The sequence below is a fragment of the Lemur catta genome, chromosome 4 (genome assembly GCF_020740605.2).
Source record: "Lemur catta isolate mLemCat1 chromosome 4, mLemCat1.pri, whole genome shotgun sequence".
NCBI lineage: Eukaryota > Metazoa > Chordata > Mammalia > Primates > Lemuridae > Lemur > Lemur catta.
In genome coordinates, this window is record NC_059131.1 from 67,556,171 (window position 1) to 67,580,991 (window position 24,821).

The 24,821-nt window shown below is 46.0% G+C and overlaps 1 protein-coding gene across 2 annotated transcripts in view; it reads left to right on the top strand.

Annotated features, from left to right (window-relative positions):
* Positions 1 to 24,821, top strand: part of SMYD1 (SET and MYND domain containing 1) — a 42,688-nt gene that overhangs the window by 8,299 nt on the left and 9,568 nt on the right. Inside the window, exons 2-6 of one of the 2 annotated variants that reach the window (XM_045550044.1) lie at positions 9,611 to 9,787; positions 11,100 to 11,313; positions 14,136 to 14,266; positions 16,296 to 16,334; positions 19,393 to 19,582. In XM_045550044.1, coding sequence (XP_045406000.1) covers positions 9,611 to 9,787; positions 11,100 to 11,313; positions 14,136 to 14,266; positions 16,296 to 16,334; positions 19,393 to 19,582 — 751 coding nt within the window. The remainder of the gene's footprint in view (positions 1 to 9,610; positions 9,788 to 11,099; positions 11,314 to 14,135; positions 14,267 to 16,295; positions 16,335 to 19,392; positions 19,583 to 24,821) is intronic. The other variant, XM_045550043.1, reaches the window with a different exon arrangement.

Sequence of the window (24,821 nt, forward strand, 5' to 3'; positions counted from 1 at the left end):
CTCCTGGGCTTAAGCGATCCTACTGCCTCAGCCTCCCAAGTAGCTGGGACTACAGGCATGAGCCACCATGCCCGGCTAATTTTTTTTTGTATATATATTTTTAGTTGGCCAGATAATTTCTTTCTATTTTTGGTAGAGACGGGGTCTCACTCTTGCTCAGGCTGGTCTCGAACTCCTGACCTCGAGCGATCCACCCGCCTCGGCCTCCCAGAGCTAGGATTACAGGCGTGAGCCACCGCGCCCGGCTGTTTTAGTTTTAAAAAATATTTTTTAGCATTATTAAAAGGTGTTTTCAGGCTCTAGACTTTTTTCTGGGGCATGTAGAAGCTTTTAGGCCCTCGGCACTGAGCCTCTATTGCTCAGTAGGAAGAATGGGCCTGTCAGTGCTGTCTGACGATGGACAGGGCTATCTGCGAGGCCTTCGCCATCTGGTAAAGACCTGGCAAGGTTCTGCTTACACGGGGAGTCGAGCAACATAAGGGGAATGTGACCCTGAAGATCTCTTCCAGCCTGAGAGTCTATGGGTTACATGATTTCTTCAGTACACACAAAGGGCTCTAGTTCAGCAAGAGAGGAGTGCTATGCTAATAGAGGAATGGAGCTTACTCTCATTATTATTTTATGTTATCATCAAATATAAGAAATCACACAGGAATGGTGCTTGTGGGCAGTGCTGGGAACTAAAATATATTCAATTATTTCTTTTTAGCAGTACCAGAATTTGAGTGTATCTAAGTTTGTCTTGAATTTAGAGATTATGTAGCCTTGGGGTTCCTCATCTGGATCCATGAATCCTTAGCTAGGGAAATACCTATAATTGGAGGATCGAAGTTTATGTAGCTGTGCATATGTGCTTTTTATTTCTGGAGATAAAGTCCATAGCTTTCATTACTTTCAAATGGTCCCCAACCCAGAAGGTTGAGACCCATTGAATTTATTCAATCCTATCTTACAAATGGGGAAACTGAGGCTTAGAGAGGTCCTGGGCCTTCCCCAGGTCACCCAGGGGTGAGTCATAAAGCAAGACTGAATGCCCCCACATCTTGTCCAGCCGTCACTTCTCACTGGCCCCCAAGTGGGCTTCGCAGCATTTCCCACTTCATTTTCTTTTGTTCTTGCCAGTCCAGTTCATTATATTTAATCTTAATAAAGGAAAGGGTATCCATCCCTCAGTTTCAGAAGAATCAAAAGCTGGTTCTGGGGCCTGAGAAGGGTTAGATCCAGAAACTCATAGGTAAGAACCAGGAATACACATGTTATTATTCTAAAAAGGGAAATAAGTGCTTGCAATAATAAACCAGTGTATTAGTTGCCTATTGCTGCTGTAACAAATTACCATAACCTTAAAACAACACAAATTTATTATCTTATAGTTCTGGAGGCTGGAAGTCTAAAATGGGATCCCAGTTCTGTATCTTTGCCATCTTTAGCCTCTCGAGGCTGCCCACATTCCTTGGCTCCTGGCCCCCTTCCTATGTCTTTAAAACTGGCAGTGTAGCATCTTCTCCCCCTTGGACCTCCTGCCTCCTTCTTATATGGACTGTGTGATGACAATAGGCCCACCTAGATAATTTAGGATACTGTCCCCATATCAAGGTTTTTAGTTTTAATTACATCTGCAAAGGCCCCTTTGCCATGGGAGGTAACGTATGCACAGGTTCTGAGGATTGGGACATTGACATTTGGGGAGGGCTGTTATTCAGCCTGCCACAACTAATAATATGAATTTTCTAGATTAATCCAATTCAGCACAAAATATGTTAAAAAGGAGAAAGCACAGTTAGTGGATTTTTGAAAAAGTTCTTTAAATAAAAGCTTGACCAGTTGTTAAACGATTCTGGTTAAGGAGCTGAAAGTGCCTAGGAGATTGTGTATATGTATATGTATATGTATACGTACGTGTGTAGGGGAAGAGATAGAGAAGAAGATGAGAAAAAGCTGAGTACCTTTAAAGAAATTACTGTCAGCCAGGCTTTTTTTGAAAATCGAACCAGTTATGAGCTTCTCTAGGTCCAGTGGAGACAGCTGGGCTTTCAGCCAGTGTGATTCCATGTGAGCCTGTGGGAACACCAGGCTTAGCCCTGGCAGATACACAGACACACATGTTGGCCTTTCATGTGATAACAGCTGGTGGGTGGGTGCTGGGGGATAAATGATGCTAAAAATGGAAATAATTTAATAAAAGGATTAGAGAAGTTTCTGAATAATTAGTTCAGAAAATGAAGGAATAAGGGTTTGTTAAAGTATTCAGGTCACAGCCTTAAATGTTTGCACTTGATGCTAAAGACAACCACAGTAGATTTAGACTTTCTTTCTTTTTCTTTCTTTCTTTCCTCCCCCCTCCTCTCTCTCTCTTTCTTTCCTTCTTCTTTTTCCTTCCTTCCTTCCTTCCTTCCTTCCTTCCTTCCTTCCTTCCTTCCTTCCTTCCTTCCTTCCTTCCTTCCTTCCTTCCTTCCTTCCTTTCCTTCTTTCTTCATCTTGCTTGGTCACCCAGGCTAGAGTAGAGTGGTATCATCATAGCTCACTGCAACCCCAAACTTCTGGGCTCAAGCGATCCTCCTGCCTCAGCCTCCTGAGTAACTGGGACGAGTGCCACCATGCCAGCTCATTTTTCTATTTTTTGTAGAGATGACGTCTTGTTCTTGCTCAGGCTGCTGTCGAACTCCTGGCCTCAGTCAATACTCCTTTCTTGTCCTCCCAAAGTGTTAGGATTACAAGTGTGAGCCACAGGCACCCAGCTAGACTTATGCCTTTAATCTGGCACTTTTAGCTGCAGAGGCAAGACATGCTGGCACGTCACAACCCGTTGTGAGCTGTATTGCTAAATGTTGCTAAATAATCCTTAACTTCTGCAGTTTGGGAATAATTGCCTTTTATACATAGAGTAGATCAAATGGCAGGTTGCCTCCATAATGATGCCATCTTCACTCATTTGCATCTGAGGATGAGCTTCGAATGTGAGTTGAGGGGTGTGGTCATAGCTGGAACACGGACGTGCATGCACGTCTGTGTGGGGGGTGTGGGGAGTGTGGAACCTGTCCTGTGAATGTGGCAGAGAAACTCTTGAGAGTTGGTGTTTTAATAAAAAGGGATGTTAAATATAAACTGGCAATTCCTTGGTCCAATCCAAGGAAGCAATCCGCCTGACTTCTCACACAGAGGTTTATAATGTTCAGGGCCAACAAGAATGCCATGATCTTGTCAAGCAGCTACTCCTGTCTCCTCTGTGTGCCTGCATATCCCCACACGGAGGCCTCTGACTCCTGTGGGTGCTGCTTCCCTGAAGACCTTGACCTTCTCTGAGTTCAACCTCAGCCCATCTTCAGAGGGTGAGAACAGCACCTCCTCACTTCCTGGGTGGCTGCCTCTCTGGATTCCTCGTCTCCCCCACCTCAGTGGAAGTCAGGTCTCCCTCCCTTGACCCTTACAGCAGGTCACATGCTTGTGGACTGTTTATGCTTGAAGGCAAGGTCAGGTCTTCTTTATCTTTAAGGCTATTACCCAGCTCTGTGCACGGCATATAACAGAGACTCAATAAATGCTTGTGAAAGGAAGGAAGAGGGGAAGGAAGGGAGGGAGGAGAGAGGGAAAGAAGGCAGAAAAAGAAGGAATGAGAAAAGGAATCTAAAATATTGTGAAGTTTTCTGGGTACTTGAGAGATGGAATGTTCTGCAGAACACCTCCCCCCAGTTTCTGAGGGGAGACCTGGCAGGCTGAGGGTTTGTAAGCATCCCAGAGAGACAGAACTGTCGGTTCAGTCCTTTCTGGCTGTGATTTCAGAGGGCTCTTCCCCCATGCGGGCGCCTTGTCTTTGCATTTATCTGTCCAGTAACTGGCTATTTCCATACAAGGAGCCGAGCAGCAGCTGCCCCTCCAGCCCTCTTGTCTTTGACAGATGACAGAGCCCAGTGGGGCCGCACAGCGAAGCATGAGTGAGGACCAGCTGCGGGGCAGGGCGCTCTCAGGGCTGCAGGCGAGCAGGTGGGCTTCGCGGCTGCATCTGCCCTCTGCTGGAGCAGCTGCCAGCATCAGGGACCCTCACGAGAATACTATCCCTTGGGGATAACGATCACCACTACTCTTGGTGTGGTTGTTGTGAAGATTTAAAAAAGAGAATCATGAAAAACATGTCTTTGAAAATGGCAAAGTGCTGTATAAATTAGAGTAAATATCTTCTTGCGTGAATAGGAATATGAGACTCGCCGGAGGTCGCCCAGCTAAGCCTGGCTGGGACAATTGGTCTTTCTCCTGGAATCTAAAAACTAGTTTTAGGACTTCGTGTCTTTTGGACACGATCCTGCACGGGGAGAAGTAAGGGAGGCAGGGATGGGTATTTCTGTCAGAGACGTGCCCTTGTCCCCACACAGAGTTCTCCGTCTCCCTGTGTGCAGCTGCCTGAGACTGAGTGGGCTGGGGGGAAGCAGGGGCTCAGTGATCACATGGCCCAGCCTCCCTGTGTGACAGGCAGGAGGGTGGCCCAGATTGACGTCCACTAAGCTCTCATCCTGCGCCAGGTTCTGTGCCGGCTACTTTTACATGTTATTTCATTTAACTCTTAAAATCACTCTGAGAGTGGTGGGATTTCAGAACTTCTTTGTAATTTTCTTCTTGCTTGAATTTTTTAAATAGTAAATATGTTTCATTCAATAGTAATGGTCACTAGTTTCAAAGTTATCAAGGTCTAGGTGTTGCTATTCCTACTTTCACATAAGGAAACAAAGGCTCAGAAAGATTAGGGGACTTGGTCAAGGTCACACAGCCAGTAGATATTGGAGTCAGGAGTTGAACCCAGCTCTGACCAACTCCAGCTTTGACCTTTCATAATACCCATCCCCTGCAACGAGGGGAGATGGGAACCAGATGGACAGGTATTTTTTTTTTTTTTATTTCCTCTTCCTGTCTTGTCTACCTGACACTTCCCAGTGTGCCCCACCAGAAGGAGCAGGATTGGGGTTTCTTCTCACCTTTACATTCTTGCTACTCAAAGTTGAAGCATCAGCATCATCTGGGAGCTTGTTAGAAATGCAGAATCCCAGGTTCCACCCAGACCTACTGAATTAGAATCTGAGTTTAAACAGGCTCTCTAGGGATGTGTGTGCATCAAAGTTTGAGAAGCTCTACTTTGCATTCTCCTCCTCTCCAGCTCCAGCCCCAAGGCTAAGCCTTAAAAGCAGGTGAGTGGTGGAGAGAAGGGTAAGCCTCAGCCCAAAAAGACCTAAATTTAAGTAAGCTAAGGGTTTCACCAACTTTTAAAACTTGGCTCCAGGTCTAGCAAAATTATAGAATGGAATATGAAACAGATTTGTGAGCCAGGAAGAACTAGTTGGTGGTTTACGTTTGGAACCCACTGTGAGTTCACTATGAGAAAAAAAAATCATGAATCACATTTTCTTTTTATGAAAAGTCATTGAAAGTGTATTAAAGTGAAGTGATAGCAAAGAATCTCATGAGATAATACAATGGTGAGATATTGTTGAAATGACAGCTGAATTGATTCCAGGCCTGATAAAATGATCACATAGGTGATTATGAAGGTCTCCCTGTCACCCAGCCTGGGGTGAAGTCTGTATTGGAGTATCTCAGGGCTCTGTTTCCAGCCGTCTCTTGGTCAAAGTGATTGTTTGTGACTTTGAAGATATCAGAGCCATTTCACTGGCATTTATTCTTAGAGACGTAATATAGCTACAGTTCATGGCAGATAGGTTATTTCATAATCAGGGCCTATTAGAAGTGTAGTAAGTCATTTCATGGAAGCCTGCAGGCAAACTCCAGGCCAGACGTATTCTTTCTCTTAGAGCCAGGCTAGGAAAACTTGCCCTAATAAACCTCCCGGGCAGCGTAGACTAAGGACAGGGCTGGACAAGGAGTCCATCCCCAGTGCAGGAAATAAGGGGTCTTTATCTGCACAGAATTTGAAAACAACAATAATAAAAGCCAATCTGTTTTTTACTATCGTGCACCAGCAATCCTAGACCATGCCAGGGATAAACCATTCCTTCTTTCCCCAAAATCTGTGTATGAAAAGTTGCTATTGGGTAAACTTCATGTTAGCACATTTTAAAATTATTTATTCTTTAATAAAGATTGTATTCCACTTGGAAGTTAATTCTGAGGACCCTCAGTTATATAGTCAGCCCCTAACACACATGTTCCCAGTTATATGTGTTTGTTTTGAGCATTAAGTTCTTAAGGTTCAGTGCATGTCTCCAAACCCTGTGATGCTAAAAATTCCCACATTTTAAGTAGATTAGAAATAAGCAGTGGTTGTAAAGATGAAGAAATAAAACTTCTGTTATTCTAGGCGATCACCTGGAATTTTTATTTGTATTTAAAATCTAAAACAGTGAAACAGAGTGAGAACTGAGACATGTAATGTTTTTGTTTGGTAGGCTCAAATTTCAGTGTATACATGAAATATGAACACATCAATATATGTATATGAATAAAAAGATATTATACTAGAATATTCTAAAAATATCAATTTGGGTGTAAAATATTAGAGCAATCTTAATGTGGGGTTGCATTCTGATGGGAGCCCCTGGAACAGACAAGCATGGAGTTACAAGTGACAGGCTACAAGTGACAGGCAGCACAATTATGCTTGCTTCTAACTCTTCCCTCTCCAGACCATTTCCTGGCTCTCCTCCCTTTCTTTCCCTCCCTTGTTCCTGGTTCGGGTACCTGAGAGGTGGGCATCTTCTCCTCCTTCCTCTTTCTCAACCTAAGGCATACTCCCAAGTTTGCAGATGACTCAAAGCTTAGCACACCAATATAAAAGATGACAGAATGAAAACTCACAATGATCTTGCCAGTTTGGAATGCTACATGGAAAGCATCCAGATGGGGACAAAGGTGAAGGCTCCATTTCAAGTTAAACAAGTCAGTGTCAAGAAGGAACTTTTGGGGTTGATGGATATGTTTATTGTCTTGATTGGAATAATGGTTCTGTGGATAGATGCATATGTCAGAACCTATAAAATGTACCTTTTAAATATGTACAGTATATTATATGTCAATTGTACCGCCATAAAGCTTTCTAGAAAATGCAACGCCCTTTGGGCAAACAGAGGGCAACTCTGAGGAACCTTTGAGGAAACTCGAGAGGTTCTAATGACTATACTTTTAATCTGACCTTAAATTAATGTGAGTTTTTCACTTAAGTGAAACTAATGGAAGCACAATGTTGAGATCCAGGAAGTGTAAATAGCACGACATCTGGATACTATGCTCTGGGCACCATGATTGTGAAGTGCCGACACCCAGGTTCTCACAGTTGAGTGTCCAAGAGACAAGATTTGGAGCCTTCCTGGGACCCAATCTACTTGGGTACATTAGCAATGAACCAGACCCTGCTAACGAGCCTCAAATTCCTGTGAGAGAATGCAATCTAGATTCAAGACAGACAAGAGAAATTTATAGCTCCCCATCTGCAAGAGTTTAGAGATTCCACTAAATAGTCAGCATTCCACGTAAACCCCATGTGCTCTATTCTGCTGGGACACTCGTGACAAATGACCTTCTTAAGCAGCGTACACCCTCTGCTTAGTTATAATGGGCTGTGGATTCTGTGCAATTCCAAGTATGCTAGTGTAATTCTACTCCTCCTCTCTCACCAGGAAAGCTTAAGGGAAGGCTGGTGTAGAGTAAGGAAGATGTTATTAGAGGATAACCTTGAATCTGCTCTAACCTATAAATAAGTACTGACCTTTCACACCCTTGAGCACTTTATGATTATCAAGAATGTATCTCATAGCAGATGAGGCCAGAGCAGTGTGTTGAGTTGGCCAGCCAGAGGCTGAAAACTCCCTGGCCTCTAGGAATCCCAGGATGTAGCTTAGAGCAGCAGCACATGCAGTATCCTCAGCTGACTCTACACCCATCTCTCCCCTTCTTGATGCTGCGCTGGGACCACTGGGCCTGGCCTTCAGGCTGTTCCTGGAGCCTGACCCCCTAGCACTGGCCACCAGACCTTACTTGATTGCCCTGCTACATCCACCTTCCTTTGGCTGCAGGGATCTGCTGCAGGCATATCAGAGGCCACCAGAATGGTGGGAAAATTGCAGAAACCATGTAGTACAAGGAATTATTCTAGGATTTCAGAGCATTTAACTTGGAGAAGGGAAATGAATAGGAAGCAAGGCAGTGCTCTTCAGATTCTAGAAGAAGTGACCTGGCCAGGCTTGTTCCATGGGGCAAGGATCCAGAGGGCCAAATTAGGGTGCAGGAGTGTTTTCTAGGGAGGCAAATTCAAACTTAACACACAGAGGAAGTTTGCAACAATTAGGGCTGGCCAAAAACGAACTGTTCTTAGAAACAGTGAACTCTTTTTCACTGTGGGAATTAGAAAATTCATGGTGAGGGATGGACACAAGGGAGTTCTGTGCTTGGATGTTCTGTGGAAGTTTCTTCCTCCAGGCTCTAGAATTCTGTGATTCCAAAAGACCCTGTTTTCTTATACTTTTGAGATCCCTGTTTAGACTGTTGACTCCAATCTGAGTTTACATATCCACTTCCTCCCAGGTTGCTCAGCACTTCCCTGCACATCACTGAACTGCTTTTCATCATTTTTTTTTTTTTGCTTCCGTGGCAGGGATTTCTCTTCCCTGCATTGCAGGAGTGTGCAGTTGGGGCCCAGAGATAGGGGATCACATCAGACTGCACTCTGGCTGTCAGGTTATGTCTTGAAGTACGGTTCCTGTGCAGCCTGCTCTGTTCGAATGACAGGTTTCATATGGGGGACACGTGGCTTTGTAATGGGAACACTGGGAGGCTGGAAGCACAGAGTTAGGAGCCTCATCTTCCTACTTGTCTCTCCCTCACCCATGGAATGGGCATGCGCTTTTCCTCCTCATCACTTCCAGCCTCTCTCTGAGCTGGGAGAATACGTCTGATGACACTAGTGACATCAGTAACCTTGTAATTCTTACTGTTGCAAAACACACAGAACTGGGACATATATCATAGCATGTAGACCTCCTTTCATGTACCCCACTATCCTGCTTCTTATCTCATCATATTGTAGATAATTACGATTTGATAGTCTTTTGGGAAGGGGACACTACATTCAACAATGAGGACATGTCACACAAAATGCCTTCTCCCAAGATACAGTGCAGATGACCTGTGACTTTTGGCCAGGGGACCATAAGGAATTTCGGCCCATTCCCTTGGCCTGGAAGACTTCCTGCATTCCTTGGGTGTCTTCTCTGGTGTGTTCCAGGAATACCTTGTGCTCCCCTGTCATAGTTTTGTCACACTGCATGGTGGCTGCAAGTTCAGTAGTTTCTCTGGTAAAATCTGTGGCATTCCCAGTGCCTAACACAGATAGGTCATGAATGTACTCTTGCCTGCATTGAACTGAAGGGCTTATATGCAAAGGGCAGTAGTGTCCCCCACATCGGGGTCACTTGAAAATATCTGCTAAAGGAATAGTTATAGCTGGAAGACACCTTTGGAAGCCCAAGTTCCTCATTTTGAGAAGTGGGAATCTCAAGTCTAGGAAGACAAGGACTGGCCCACTGAGCGAGTACCAGAACCCCGGCCTCCCACCAGCCAACACGGTGCCCTTTCCACTGTGCCCCCCGGTTACCTGTCTTTTCCTCATTTGCAGCCTCGTTAACTTTGTGTGCCACACCTGCTTCAAGAGGCAGGAGAAGCTCCATCGCTGTGGGCAGTGCAAGTTTGCCCATTACTGTGACCGCACCTGCCAGAAGGACGCTTGGCTGAACCACAAGAACGAGTGTTCGGCCATCAAGAGATACGGGAAGGTGCCCAATGAGAACATCAGGTCAGAGCTGGGCCCGGGGTGGTGCTTGGGATTCCCAAATGTCAGGCTGGGGATGGGGGCAGTGACGCCATTCCCAGGCCCAAGGAAGCCAGGCCAACTGCAAATCAGGAAAGAGGCTTAGAGAGACCGGATCTGGTCACTTGTTCTGTTCACGCCCTTCAGGTCTTGGAGGGAGAACCGGCTGTCTGCAGCAGAGACCCCAAACCATAGCCGCTGGCTGGAGCCGGCCTACAGACTGCTCCTGTCTGTCTCTCCAGTGTTTAGTATTTTAAACTTGATCCACCAATGTTTACAAATTGGGAAATTTCACATTTTAAAAATTAGGGTTTCTGGCTTCTCTTGAAAAAAACCTGAAGATCTGGCAAAATGAGCTGGAGCCTAGGGTGAAGTATGCCCCGTTGTGCTCTCTGGGTCCTCTCCTGTCCCTTTTTGCTCCCTCTCCTCTCCCAGAGCCCTCTGCTCCTGCCAGGCCAGAGCCCTGCCTGCTTCCTGGCCGTGTGGTGCCGGGGCTGCCTCCGGGCCTTTTCTCACACTGTTTCCCCACCCTGACTGCCTTCTCCACTTTGTCTCTACCCAATCATTAAGAATAGAAATAAGTTCACAAATGACACAGGCATCTACTACCTCACTTTGTCTCCTGAATACCTCTGGAGGGCAGTATAGCAGCGAATATTGTCCCTACTTTACTGGCCACCAGATAGGTTCAGGGAGGTCAAGTGACCTGCCCAGGCTCACAGTAAGAAGTGGAAACAGTTTGTCCAACTCCTTATCAGCGTTCATCTCAGGAAGACACACTGTCAGGACAGACCCAGGCTGCTGCACCTCTCTGCCTTTATCTGGTCCCTACTCCTTGCTCCCTGTGCGCCAGCCACCCCGGCCCTCTTGCTGTTTCTCCGTCGTGCAGAGCTCGTTCCTCCTTCAGGGCCTTCGCACTTGCTGTTCTCTCCTCCTGAAGTGCTCTCTCCGCAGCCTTGCAGAGCTGGCTCTGTCTGTCCCTTCCAGTTGCAGCCCAATGCACCTCCTCCTGATACCTCTCCAGATGGCCTCAGTGTCTCCTCCCCCAGCCGCTTTCTGTCATGTCACCCTGCTTTGTTTTCTGCGTAGTACTTACTACTTAAAATGATCTTGTTTACTGTGTCTCACCCACTATAAGAAGCATCATGATAGAAGAAATTCTATCCATCTAGTTCAAAATGGTATCTTGGGCCCAACACTTGCCTGGAGTGCATTAGGTACCCAGTGTTTGTGAAATGAATGAATGAATGAATGAATGCATACAGCAGTGGCCCCCCTGACGCTGCCCTCTCCACAGGCTGGCAGCGCGCATCATGTGGCGGGTGGAGAGAGAGGGCACCGGGCTCACGGAGGGCTGCCTCGTCTCCGTGGATGACTTGCAGAACCACGTGGAGCACTTTGGGGAGGAGGAGCAGAAGGAGCTGCGGGTGGACGTGGACACATTCTTGCAGTACTGGCGGCCCCAGAGCCAGCAGTTCAGCATGCAGTACATCTCGCACATCTTCGGAGTGGTAGGGTCCTTGGTCCCCTCCTCCGTCCTCCCTGTCCTTCTCCTTCCTTCCCTGCTCCCCCTTCGGGAGGGTGGGGTTTCTCAGAGGTGAACAGCTCTACAGGGGAAGCCCCATTGGCCCTGGACGGTGATTTCTATTTCCATAAAGACTGTGTCTCCCCCGGCAGCTGGGGGCTCTGGGGATGTCTGCCCTCAATTTACCAGATGTAGCAGAACCACCTACTCACCCTTCCATTTGCAAGACCAGGGACAGGCACCTAAATGACTCAACTAAAAAAATCCAGAGATTCTAGCATATAAGTCCTCTTAAAGGAGGTGCGTTGGTGACAGCTGGGATTATCCAACTAAGGAGATTCCAGAAGCTGCCAGGCCAGAGGGGAGGCCAAGAAAGGACTGAAGGGGGACAGAATCTGAAATGAAGGCCTCACATCTCATACTCTATTTTTTTGGCCTTGTCTACTATGGGGTCATTCCTGCCCTATTTGAAATCGGCATCCCACATACAAACTTTTATTTATTTATTATCTCCAGATAGTAGATTTGGATGTTAATTTATCTTCTTGCTTATCTGTGCATTCTAAATTTTCTTCTCTCCACATTGAAAACAAAGAGCCACAATCACCATCCCTTCCTGCCCACTGGTCACTTTGGAAACCTTTGCTCGGGTCTACCAGGCAGGATTGATGGGGAGGAGTGAGGAGGGGCATAAGCCAGGGAGAGGGGAGTCAGGGCTAGGTGGGGGGAGCACCAAAGCCAGGCGAGGCTGCGAGTCCAGGAGGTGGGGTTGGGGGCCTGGTGGATCAGGAGACCCAGGCCCGGGGCTGTGGTTGTAGACGTCTTCCATCTGGCAGGCCAGGTCCCCTATGTGGTGACGGTGGGCAGGCTGTTGTCATAGCCACAACAGCATGCTCACACTCAACATCTCCCCAGTCTTCACCCTGTGGAAAGAGAGAGATTGTGGAGGATAGATAAGTGTAAAATCTGCAAGATAGGCCAGCAGGCTAGAGATCCAGGGAAGAGTTGTAGCTCGAGTCCAAAGGCCGTCTGCTGGCAGAATTCCTTCTTGCTCAGGGGAGGTCAGCCCTCATTCAGTTAAGGTCCTCAGCTGACGGGATGAAGCCCACTCACGTCGTGGAGGGCACTCTGCTTTACTCAAAGATCACCAATTTAAAAGTTAATCTCATGCAAAAAACACCTTCACAGAAACAAACATACAAATGTTTGACCAAACATTTGGGCACCATGGCCCAGCCATGTTGACACATAAAATTAACCACCACAGCTTCCCATATATTATTTCATGCAGTCTTGACAACACAAGGTGAGGTCCATGCTTTTAACATTTCTATTTTATAGAAGAGAGAACCTAGGCCCAGAGAGGTTATATGACCTCTGAAGGCCACATGGTTAGCCAGTGCCCAGGGAAGGTCTGGCGGCAGTCTGTGCTCTCTGGGGCCAGAGCTTCTACTCTTAATTGTTGTGCTCTATAGCCTTGGGGTGAATTGGTGTGTTAGACCAATCCTGAACATCTTTAAGGGGCCTGGGGACTAGGGCCACATATTGCATAACTACCAAAGGTTAGAGCTGAAAGGATCCTTAGAGCTCATCTAGTCCAACTTATTCAACCAAGAGATGGGAAAACCAGAATTCAGAGAAGAAAGAAATTTGTCGACAGTAATACAGCTTGTCAGTGGTACTCACAGGCTTAACGTCATGCACTTGCTAAATGTCCTATGAGAGTAAATGGAGAAAGTGATGCTCCTCCAAATCTGTAACAAACATAAATGCATACTGTGTTCATATATTATTTATATATAAAGTAGAAATTCATGTGCAGTTATTAATGTATTCTAGGTTATATGTATTCTTATGCAATTTTCATATCATAAGAGCAGATATTTGGAATCTGTTTCTATAAAGAACGACTTACTTTTAAGGAAAAGAAAATCAGTTGAATGCCACATTAGTAACAACCAACTTGATTCGCCTTGCATTTCAGAGATAGGTGTTAAATATGGCACTCATCAGATTTTAAAATTGTGAATAGGGAGTATAAAACTATCCACCAGACACAAAATAACTCAGAAGCGATGTCAATTTTATTTTGTGAACAGCTACAGGAGTTGAGGGTGAGACAAAGGAGGAAGGGGAGGGAGAAGCAGACACACACACACACACACACACACACACACACACACACACAGAGTAGGGCATGGAGAGAAAAACCATGACAGATACTGAGAAGACTCATGTCAGACCCATATACAGAAAAAGGAGATTTTCATCTTTCTTTTACGACAGGGTCTTGCTCTGTTACCCAGGCTAGAGTGCAGTGGCATCAACTTAGCTCACAGCAACCTCAAACTCCTGAGCTCAAGCAATCCTCCTGCCTCAGCCTCCTGAGTAGCTGGGAATACAGGCATATGCCACCAAGCCTGGCTAATTTTTCTATTTTTAGTAGAGACGGGGTCTCACTCTTGCTCAGGCTGGTCTCAAACTCCTGAGCTCAAGGGATCCTCCGACCTTGGCCCGAGCTACCAGACCCAGCCTCATTTTCATCTTTGGCCTTTTTAGAATACAACCACCAAAAACTTGCAAGGTAGGGCTACAGTTTTTGCAGATATGGGACTCTCCCATAGTATTAATCTTGTGGGTCATTTGGAGTTATGCAGAGAACAGGGAACTAGTTGTTTTGTTTCCAGACTCTCCAAGCATCTCCAGGGCAAGAATGGGTCTTCTGTTTTTTTAAACTCCTTTCACCAGGTAGAATGGTGCTCTAGTCTGTGTCTGTTAACTGACTCTTTTATCTTTTCCTGTGGGTAGATTAACTGCAACGGCTTCACTCTCAGTGACCAGAGAGGCCTGCAAGCAGTGGGCGTGGGCATCTTCCCCAACCTGGGCCTGGTGAACCATGACTGTTGGCCCAACTGCACTGTCATATTTAACAATGGCAAGTGAGTATGTCTTCAGTTGGGGGTGCGTGATGGGCATACAGAGACCTTATGGTATTTTTTTCCACTTGACTTAAGCCAGAGTCAACCTGTTGAACCTGGACAAGCATGGATTTCAAATGTACAGCAAATAGGAATCTCATTCCAGAATAACTGTGGATGGGAGAAAGGTGTCAGAGAGGATATCAAAGATTTCAACATGGGTTATTTCTGAGTCTTTGCTTGTTTCTTGAGGCTGCCTAGATGTGTTGGGTAAACCTCTAACTACTATTTTAAAACTTGAAGCCTGGAATTAGCCCAAGGGGTAGGTCATTGAAGAACGACATTGACTGAGAGGGAGTGTGGCAGGAGCATACTATTAGTCAAGGTCCAGCAGGAGACAGGAGGCACACTCAGAAGGGTTTACCCAAATAGAATTTAGTGAAGGGACAATTTACAGAGGTGTGGGCAGGGTTTAAGAAACTAACAAGGAATGGTAAGGTGCCCAGGGTCTAGCAACATGTGAGACCATTACCACCCCTACATCTGGAGGGGCGAGTGAAGGAAGTGCTGTTCTTGCAGCCAGTGAGTGCCAAGTGTGGTAGAGGGGCCCCCCACCAGCTCGGCTGTGGCTTACAGCTGTGTCTGCAGGGAAACCAGACACTGCCGGAACCATGGAGCTGCAGAGAGGAAGCTAGTGGACTATATACCCCAACCTCTCATTCCTCCCACCTTCTGACATCCTCCTGTTGGCCAAACCCCAACCAGAAGCCAGAGAGCAAAGGAACCTGGGAGAGCAGCCCTCAGAGGTCAGCCCTCTGCCCCTAGGAAGGCTCAGATCAGGGACATAAGGACAAAGAATGGATCTTGGGGTGGGCACAAATGGAGAAAAATCAGTAAATGGGATGAGGCCCTGGTTGTCTGCAGCTCAGGTTGGGGAGATGTCGGGGGGTGAGACCTGAGCAATATTAATTGCTTTTGCTCTTAGAGATGAGCTATCATGACAGATGCAAGTCTACTCTGAGCCACCAATAATGAGCATGTTTCCCCTCCAAACTTCCTAGAAGCCAAAGACAATGGTTTCTGATTCTCAGCTGAGGACCAAGTTTAAGCTTCAATATAATAAGAACTCTGATTTCCCTTTTCCTTCCTATTTTTGAAACCAGGCTTTTAAGTAATTGAGAAAGTCTCTCAAGATGGGAAAGTTTATTTTGGAGCCAGATGATAATCTTTTCTTAGCATTTGTGTTTCCCTTCCTAAGCCTCTTGGGGTCATTGGCCCGGACCTCATGGAATCCTCCCTAGAGGGCTGTTGTCCAAGCCTAACCTGCTTGGCCAAGAGGATCAAATTCAGCCACATACAGGGCAGAGGTTTAGAGATGGTGCTCCCCTAAGTGGTGGCCCAGGGCTCCTCTCATCACTATGTGTAACAACCGCAGGAGCCTAGGAGCTCTTTCTCAGGTCATCTTCAGTGTTTGCTCTGCCTTCCTTGCATCTACTAATTTCTAGCACCCATGTTTTATCCAGGCTTCTTGGCTTTTGTGCAAGAAGGTGGCTTTGCAGTTACTGCCTAGCTGCCTGCCATAGTGGAAAGAACCCTGGACATGGGGTTAGCAGCCCAATTCTAACCCTGACAATTTTTACACGCTACCTGCATGACCCAACCAGTCTCCACTGGAGTTCAAACTCTCCCCAAGACAGGCATCTAAAGAGGCAACACTTATTCATCCAGGATGCTTGTCAATGGGATAATAATAACAACATCCCATGTATTTTTTAGATGCATCTTCTCATGACAGTCTCATTACAGGTGAAGCCCAGGGAAGGAAAGTAACTTGCTCAGGGCTGAGCACCCTCCCTTTCTAAATTCAGTGCACTTTCCACTATACCAGGCTGTGTCTTAGCCGGTGAGAGCTGCTAGAAGGGACTGAGATAAGGTTGCTGCAGTGGCCAAAGCTTTGACTGTGTAGCTGAGAATGCTGTGCACACTTGCTAGCCACACTGGATCAGCCAATGGTAATGGTTTCCATTCGGGTGTCTGTTTTGTCTTTCAGTCATGAGGCAGTGAAAGCCATGTTTCACACCCAGATGAGGTGGGTCAGTCCTTCCAAGCATCCCTGCTCCTCTGACCCATCTCCCTCACTTGCCTGGTTTGCTGGGGCCCATTTCCAAGACTCCTTGGCTGTTGTCGGTCTGTGATATCTTTCGCACCCCAGTGTTTTGTCTTCACTGAATGGCATATTTTTAATGCATTTAAATTAACAATGTATTCCTTGTCCATATACCACCTGCCTTGCCTTTGCTTTATTTTCCTTCCTTTCTTCCCCTTCTGTCACTTCTCACTTCCACTGCTCCTCCAACCTCAGAGCATGAACCCTTGTAGTGCACACCATCTTAGCAGAAGTCTACATTGTCCCCCTAAACCCTGCTTACCATGAAATGAGGACTGTTGATACCATTGACCTACTAAAGGACTGTGTCTGTTTGTAAGCCCTGACTTCTCACCCAGACGCTATGCTATGAGAAAATAGCATTCTTACTGTGATATTTTAATAAATATCTGTTCATAGTATTCTGTTTACCACTTCAGGCCTACTATGCATTAGTGGTTTTGGTTAAATTTTACTTTTGATATTTTTTAATGACAACCCAGTGGACCCGGATGAGTCTTTTTCTCAGGCTGGGGTTGAAAGTCCTTGAAATGGTCTTTGGATTAAGAACAAAATGCTGTGTGGGAGTTTGGGCTTTGGGAAAGCAGGGGTAGGAGTGGCTAGTGTATACGGGTTGTGTTGGTGTGCACTGCATGTGACTTTGGACGATGCACATCATGTCCTGGGCTTGGATTCCACATCTGTAGAGCAAAGATCAAGAGGAGAGCATCTCCAGGGACCTTCCTAGTTCTCAGTCTCTGTGTTCTGGGCTCTATTCCTAACCTCTGCAAGAAATATGTAAATAACTCACCTACTTGTGGCTCCATTGGCTGAGCTATAGATTTGCAGAGTGTTGGGGATGGAAGGGGTCTGGGGTCCAGGGTGGGGAAGAGACTTGCTCAAGGAAGCTGGTTGGAGGGAGGGATGTGGCTAAACCCCTCATCTCCTGACTCCCACAGTGAGATTATTCCATGTTGGTCACCATTCTTCCTCCCCCAGCCTCCAGTTCCAAGTAAGGTCAAATGGGGTGGACATATATGCATTTTTTATATTGAGTGATGTTAAATTAATTTGGTTTTGAAAATTCTCTAATACCATTGGAATAATCTAAGGGACCCTGAGATCTTATAAAAATTGTCAAACCATGATGGGAAGCAAAGTTACTGGAAGTTCCAACCCGGTTGGCCACTGAGTCACTGTTGAATTAGGATATTTCACTACAGCGAGCTGCCTCTGTAAAGGGGGCTAGAATGGGAAGAACTGGTTACTTATCCCACCAGGGCCGGACACCAGAGATCCACACTCCGCATGGCCCAGGAGTTGCTCACAGAGAACTATTTAGGACAAAAATAGAGTCCTAAAAAGCAAGGGCTTTGATGCATCTAATTCCCTGTGCATCGAGGACCTGAAAGGCAGTTTGGGAACAATCAGGCAAGGCCAGTATGACATGGGGAATCACGAATGGCACTTGAGTCCCACTCCTGACTATTGCCACAGTGGGTGGGACCTTGGGGGAAGTTGCTTACCTCTCTTGTGTCAGCAACCTCATTTGAGAATTGAGAGTCCCCTGAACTCAGACATACTAGGCTTCTAAGCAGAGCTGTGAGCAGAATCACCCAGCCTTCCTCTCCTACTTGCTTTTCATCATTTGCTGCTGAAAATTGGGGTGGGGAAGAAAGGAAAGAAAGAATAAGAGATGAGCAGACACTTAGGTTTTTCCAGCTTCCATATGAGTTGTTTTTATACATATTATCACATTTATTGGGCATGTCAGTGTATCCCACTTTGGGAGAAGGTTTGTTATCCTTAAGTGCTCACTTAAGATGCCTGGACATGCATATCACTGCCATTCAGCAGTTGTTCCCTTGGGTGTCGCCTCAGAGTATGGGGCTTCCTTTGACTGGGACCCTCCTGGGGTGCAGGAGTCTCCCCCTGCCTTTTGCAAGGTGTCCTACTAAGCTTTTCTGAGAAGTAAAAGAAATGACCACAGATCTCTGTGCAGATTTTCTCCCTAGCCCTCTGCATCCTGCCACTTGCTGTCTGGGTGATGGTTTCCCCTGGGCTGTGAGGCCCCAGGATCTTGGAGAGATGCAGGAGAATGGCTTAGGACCCAGCTTGCAGGCCTCACTGATTGTTTTCTGCAGCTGTCTGGCCTTGTCTGGAGGGTACGTGGCTGAGCGGCCCGTGGGCTGGCCTCCACCTGTTGGGCTCAGCTGGATGTCTGTTCTGCAGGGGCTTTTTCCTTCAGCACCTTCAGTGTCTATTACATGGTAAGGTGGATAGCACTGTGGCATCAGGTCTGAGACAGAAGGGAATTGAAATGCCATCTCCTCTTGCTAACCACCTTCAACCAATAAGCCCCGTCTCCTAGAAAACACGGAAATAAACAATGCAGAGGGCTGACAGAGCCAGCCTTTGTTTGCCTTCACTGGTCTCCAGTGGGCAGAAGTCTCCTCATATAACAGAGGCCTGAACCATTGGGCTGAAGGTCAAGGTAAGAGGGAGCCTAAAGTAAGACACACAGTGGGCCAAGACTGTGGGTAACTGAATGTGTGTGTGTTTCTGAGAGAGTAGTCCCCAAACTAACCAGAAATGGTTTTTAGGTCTTTTCTTGTTTGGAGTTTTTGCCTTATGACTTCTCCCTTCCTTTGTTACAGACAATCAGTAGCTAAATGTGTGGGGCTGATACTGGGTATGGAAGCTGCGTATGGTCTTAACAACCATGTCCAGTCCTCTACTGGGAGTCTATGTGAACTGATTCCAGAGCCATTAATGGAATGGAGCAGATTTGACTGTTATAATGAGTGGAGTGGAATTATCCAGAAAACTGTCCTTTAAGTCACGTTCCCCTTTTGAGGGGAAAGGGAGTTTTCTCAGAGTGCTAGTGGAAGGCACTGTCTTTGAGACTCCACTTCGTGTAGCCTTGGAGGGCACAGATTCCATTGCCATAGGCCTAGATTCTACTTACTCTTTTTTTTTTTTTTTTTCCACCCTGCTCCAGAATTGAGCTCCGGGCCCTGGGCAAGATCTCAGAAGGAGAGGAGCTGACCGTGTCCTACATCGACTTCCTCAATGTCAGTGAAGAGCGCAAGAAGCAGCTGAAGAAGCAGTACTACTTTGACTGCACGTGTGAGCACTGCCAGAAAAAGCTGAAGGACGATCTCTTCCTGGGGGTGAAAGCCGACCCGAAGGTACATGCAGCCCTGTCGCTGGGCGGTTTGTGGCCGTCTTCTGCAGGGGCCACTCAAGGGTGGTTTCACACCCCTGTCCAGGGCTTCTCAGGGAAGCAGCCTGTGAGCCCTGGGGAGGTGGCATGGGCTGGTGGACAGAGTGCTGCGGGTGGGCCCCAGCTAGTGTCCTGGCACCATCTCTTGCCAGGTGTTGGGGGAAGTTGCTCAGTTTTCTCAGCTGTAAAATAGGAATGATGGCCCCACTACAAGAGGTTGTGGTAAGGATTAAGCAAGATGATGCATGCTTAAGGGAATGGCATACAGAAGAGACACTCAGCAAATGTTGGTTCCTCTCATTGCTCCTTTGCAGGTTAAGTAATGCTGAGGATTCAGATATCAAGACCAGATGGGCAAAGAGATTTGTTGTCTGGTTATCACAAAGATATTTCCAGTCCCATGGAGATGGGAGATACGGAGATGGGGAATGTTTAGATGGTTTAACATCCTTAACTCCGGGCGGGGGGGCTGTTGCTGGTTGCTGGTGAGCCCGTTGAGAGGAGAGCGCCAGAGCCAGGCTTGCTGAGGTGTGTGAGGAGCTCAGCTGAGTTGGGAGAGGGAGCTGAGCTGCCAGGTGTCAGAGTGGCCGGTGAAAGCGACAAGCCAGGAATGAGAGTGACATCTTTAACCACTCACTGCAATAGTATAAGCGAGAAGCTAAAACCAAGCAAGCGCTCACTCCTGGTCCACGTGCTCCCCTGGAGTGGTGCAGGTGCATGGGGAGGGTCGGGTGGATCAGCACAGTGTGGGGTGTGTCACTGCCGAGGGAGCCCCAACAAAAGGCTCCAGCAGTTTTGTTGACCTCGGGGTTGGGGGAAGACTGAGGGGGAAGGGATAGGAGTGGAAAAGTACTCGGTACTGAGTCAGAGTGGGGGAAAGCCTTCAAGCCTTCCCCCTCCTCCTCTCCTAAGGAGGCCAGATAAAGAGACCCAGGATCAAAAGCACTGGGGCTAGGAATGCAAATATGTGAAGAGTGTGACCAGCCAGGGGAGCCTGAGTCCTTGACTGCAACCGCCCTCAGAGAATGCCAGGCACTGGCTGTGCACGGTGTCTGGTGTGGGGAGAGCAGGCTTCCCCTGAGGCCTGCCAGGTAGAACCTCTGTGATTGCCTATGGTCAGGCCTGAAAAATCCCGTATAGGCTTTTAATGAGGAGCCAGACTCCTCAGGGGAGGTTGAGTGAGTGTTTCTGTGTAGCGACAGCCCACCTGTGCACACAGCTGCTCAGCAGGCTGAGGCGGGAGGATCACTTGAGCCCAGGAGTTTGAGTCCAGTCCAGGTAATACCACAAGACCCCATCTCTAAACAAAATACAGATACACAAATATACTTCTAAATTAACTTCTGCATCTTATGTGTGGGGAGAAATTTGCCTCTGATTAGAGCAAAGGCTACAAGCAAAATTGGCTCCTCAGTACAGCTGACGTGGCCCCCTCAATGGCTTTCATTACTCAATGGTGTCGGCACGAATGCTCAGATGACACTGTTTCCTCCCCTGACTCATCTCTCCCTTTCATCCTCTGGCTAGTCTAGATTTTTTTTTTTGCCACAAACTTATTTTTATTCTTAATATATAATATTTCCCCCCTTTGACCAAGAAATTCTCCTTCTAAGAATTTACCCTACAGATATACTTGTCCATGTGCACAAAGATACATGTATAAAGCAGCATTGTGGCAGCACTGTTGGGAACAAAAGAGTATTGAATAAAACCAAATAACCACCAATAGGGAAATATTTAAATGAAGGAAATACCCTGCAACTATTAAAATGAATGAGGTAGATCTTTATGTACAGGTACGGAATGAGCTCTATTTCCGAAGGGAAAGGAATTACGAGACCAAACAATGCCACGTGTATTAGTCTACTAGGGCTGCTATAAGGAAGTCCCACAAACCAGGGGGCTTAAACAACAGAAATTTGTCTCACAGTTTTGGAGGGTTGGTTCCTTCCAAGGCCGGTGAGAGAAGGATCTGTTTCAGATCTCTCTCCTGGGCTTGTAGATGGGCGTCTTCTCCCTGTGTCTCTTCACACGGTCTTCCCTCCACGCTTGTCACTTTCTCTTCACATGGCATTTTTTATAAGAACACCAGTCATATTGGATTAGGGACCCACCCTAATCCAATATGATCTCATCTTAACTAATTACATCTGCAATGACCCTATTGCCAAATAAGGTCACAGTCTGAGGTACTGGGGGTTAGACTTCAACATATATGAATTTTGGGGGATACAGTTCAACCCCTAACACTGTGTATGCTACTATTTATGGACATTAAAAAGGGTGTACACATTCACACAAAGACCCATGCCCACTGTGTGGGTGCAAGCATAGTCGCTCTCCATACAGACAGAAGTAGGAAGAGGGAGCTGTGACCGACAGGTCAACAATGCCTGGGGTGGGGAAACTGACAGTCGTCCCTCCCAGGCAGGAGACAAAGCAGCTGGGACCCAAAGATTAATGTGTTTTCTATAAGAACAACCTCCTTGTTCCAGAATCAAAGGTTCTGTATTCCAGTAAATGTATATAGGACATATTTGTGAGGCACCCAGAGTAGTATCGTAGGTGCTACAGAGGATAAGCTACTGCACCCACCCTCACCCTGACCTTCAAAAGCTGCGGGATAACACATCTTATCTGAGAGGCAGCCAGCCCTCCTTCCCGGAGCATAACTTGCTCCCACCACCACTTATTCCTTTTTTTGTTTGTTTTTTGGTTAAGAGGCCAGGCCCTCTTTTCTCTTTTCCAAAATTAAATGAAACAACCATGTATTATTTATCTGAATCTTTTGATGTTTACCTGGTAGTTTCCACAGTTAAGTTGGTGAAGTGTAGCCTTTAGTTCCTATCTCTTCATTTTAGATATTCTGTTACCAGCTGGTGACAATATGCCCACGTCTTCCAGTCTGAATTGCAGAGTTGGCATCTCTCTTGATATGAAAGATGGATGATTTCTCCTTGAGTCTACCTAGATTCAAAGAAGAAGTTTTCTATTATTTTTTACATCAAATTAGGTTTCTGTATTCAAATAAATAACTCAAAAATAAATCACCTTTAAAAACTGAGCAGAAAAGATTAAGTGCAATATACCTTTTTAAAAGCAAATTCCTCCTAAGACATAAAACAAAGCCATGATGATATAGTAGAAAGAATAGTGGAAAAAGAATTAGGAGTCCTGTGTTCTAGTTCTGGCTGTGACCCTAAATGTCTGAGCTTGGGCAAGTCTCTTCCTTTTGGACCTCAGTTTCCTTATCTGTAAAATGGGCTGCTGGATTAACTTATTAACAGTTCCTTCAAGCTGGACTATCAACAATGTCACCACAGTTGTTTTTCTTCCTTTTCCTTATAATGCTTTATCCTAGCCTGATAAGCACCCCACCGCAATATGGCAGCCTCAAACATTTAATTGGCATCAAAATCTTTTCTAGGTCCTTTAATTAATACTTGTATATGCAAATCTATATAGAAATAAAAACCAAATATTTTTTTAAATGATAATATAACACCACAATTTCTAAGATTTCCCTCAACTGTACTTTTGGACTCTCTTTATTTAGGCTGCTTAGGTTTTTCTTTTTCTCTCTCCAGCCTTCACCGATGATTTTCACAATAGGAATGTGCTAATTTTTCAGGGTTGGAGAACCAACATCCCTCTTACCCTCCCCCGACCTCTTTCCTCCCCTTCCTCCTCTGGCTCCTGCCTCCCTCTTCCTCCTCGCTTTCTATTTATTTGGATGCTTTTGGAGAGGGCAGTTCCGGAGTTCCTTAAATCCTGTCTGCAAATAGGAAGGTTCTTGCCTTTACTCTGAAAAGCAGAGCCAAATGGAACAGCCCCGTTTCTTTTCTCAGAATAGATTTATCACATGTTACACTCTATAATTAACAACCTTTCTGCCAGGTTGTTTTGGGCATCTTGGAAGTTGCCTCCTTTAAAAAAATTGTTCACTTCCAAAACTTAAAGTAACACTCTTTCTTACATCATCAAATTGAGCAAGACTTTTTGTTAATGCCTAAATGTTTGGTATTCTCTAAATCTATTCTGCAAGCTACTGATTACTCCAGAAAATTCACTAAGAATTTTGAGTTTTAAAGGTTATGGAACTCACAGTAGATTAGAGGCTAGTGCTCATAAGCCAGATGTGATTTTGTGAGTCATTACTTGGGCACAAGCTATAGATGAAACTAAAAATGTGGTTCTGACAGATTGGTGGTATACTGCTGGACCACCAGTCACAGAACTCTGCATAACTGGACAAGAGTTTATTAATGCACTTGATTCAAATGGGCTTAGGAAAGCAGGCACACACTGAAATAACTTGTCTGGAACAAAGACGTGATTCGAGTTAACAGAAGGCTGAATAACACTCCGGGTCTGGCAGGCAGCAGCTGAGTAGCGGCAGGAAGGCAGCCAGAAGGCAGAAATCGCAGCCAAATCAAAGGTCAAGGCAAAGGTTAAGCCAGGAGTGAGACCTGCAAGCCGAAGTCACAGCACTGATGGGTGCATGAGTCAATTGTTGGGGTCAGGCCATTGGACACACAGAAGAATTCCAGGGAAGCCCAGATACAGGGGGTTTAGAAACAAGGGTAGTCAAAATTGTAGGGATAGTCAAGAACTATGAAGAAGCCAAAGCAGGTAAGGTGGGCAGAAGAACACATACGATATACCCCTTTCCCTAGGAGATCCTGACCCTGAAGCAGGCTGTCCAGGCCAGAGGCCTCTCCCACTGTCAGATGGACACCCACTGGTTCAGGACAGCTGGGAGACGCAGGGAAGATGATCTCCATCTGCAGAGGGGGATATATTTTCATTGGAACAAATGCCCATCGTCCTGTTACTTCTTGGTAGTTTACTGAAGGTGACCTCACAACACTATGTGAGCAGCAAATTTAAAGGAAGCTATTGAGCCTAATTCTTTACAGTGAAAAAACTGGACAACCAGAGAACCAATTAAATAAATTAGTCTAGAATCTTACAGTGGCAAACTCTACATTAATTAAAAGTGAAGATATAGATATCTTTATATTGATATGGGAAAATGTCTACAATCTTCTGAGTAAAAAAATGCTGTATACAGAAATATGTGTTATTTCGGTTAGAAAAAAGATTTGATCCTATTGGCATGTACACACACACACTCATGTGTGCACACACATAGAACTGAATTTCAGCCAGTACTTACTGGTAAGGCCACATAGACATACTCA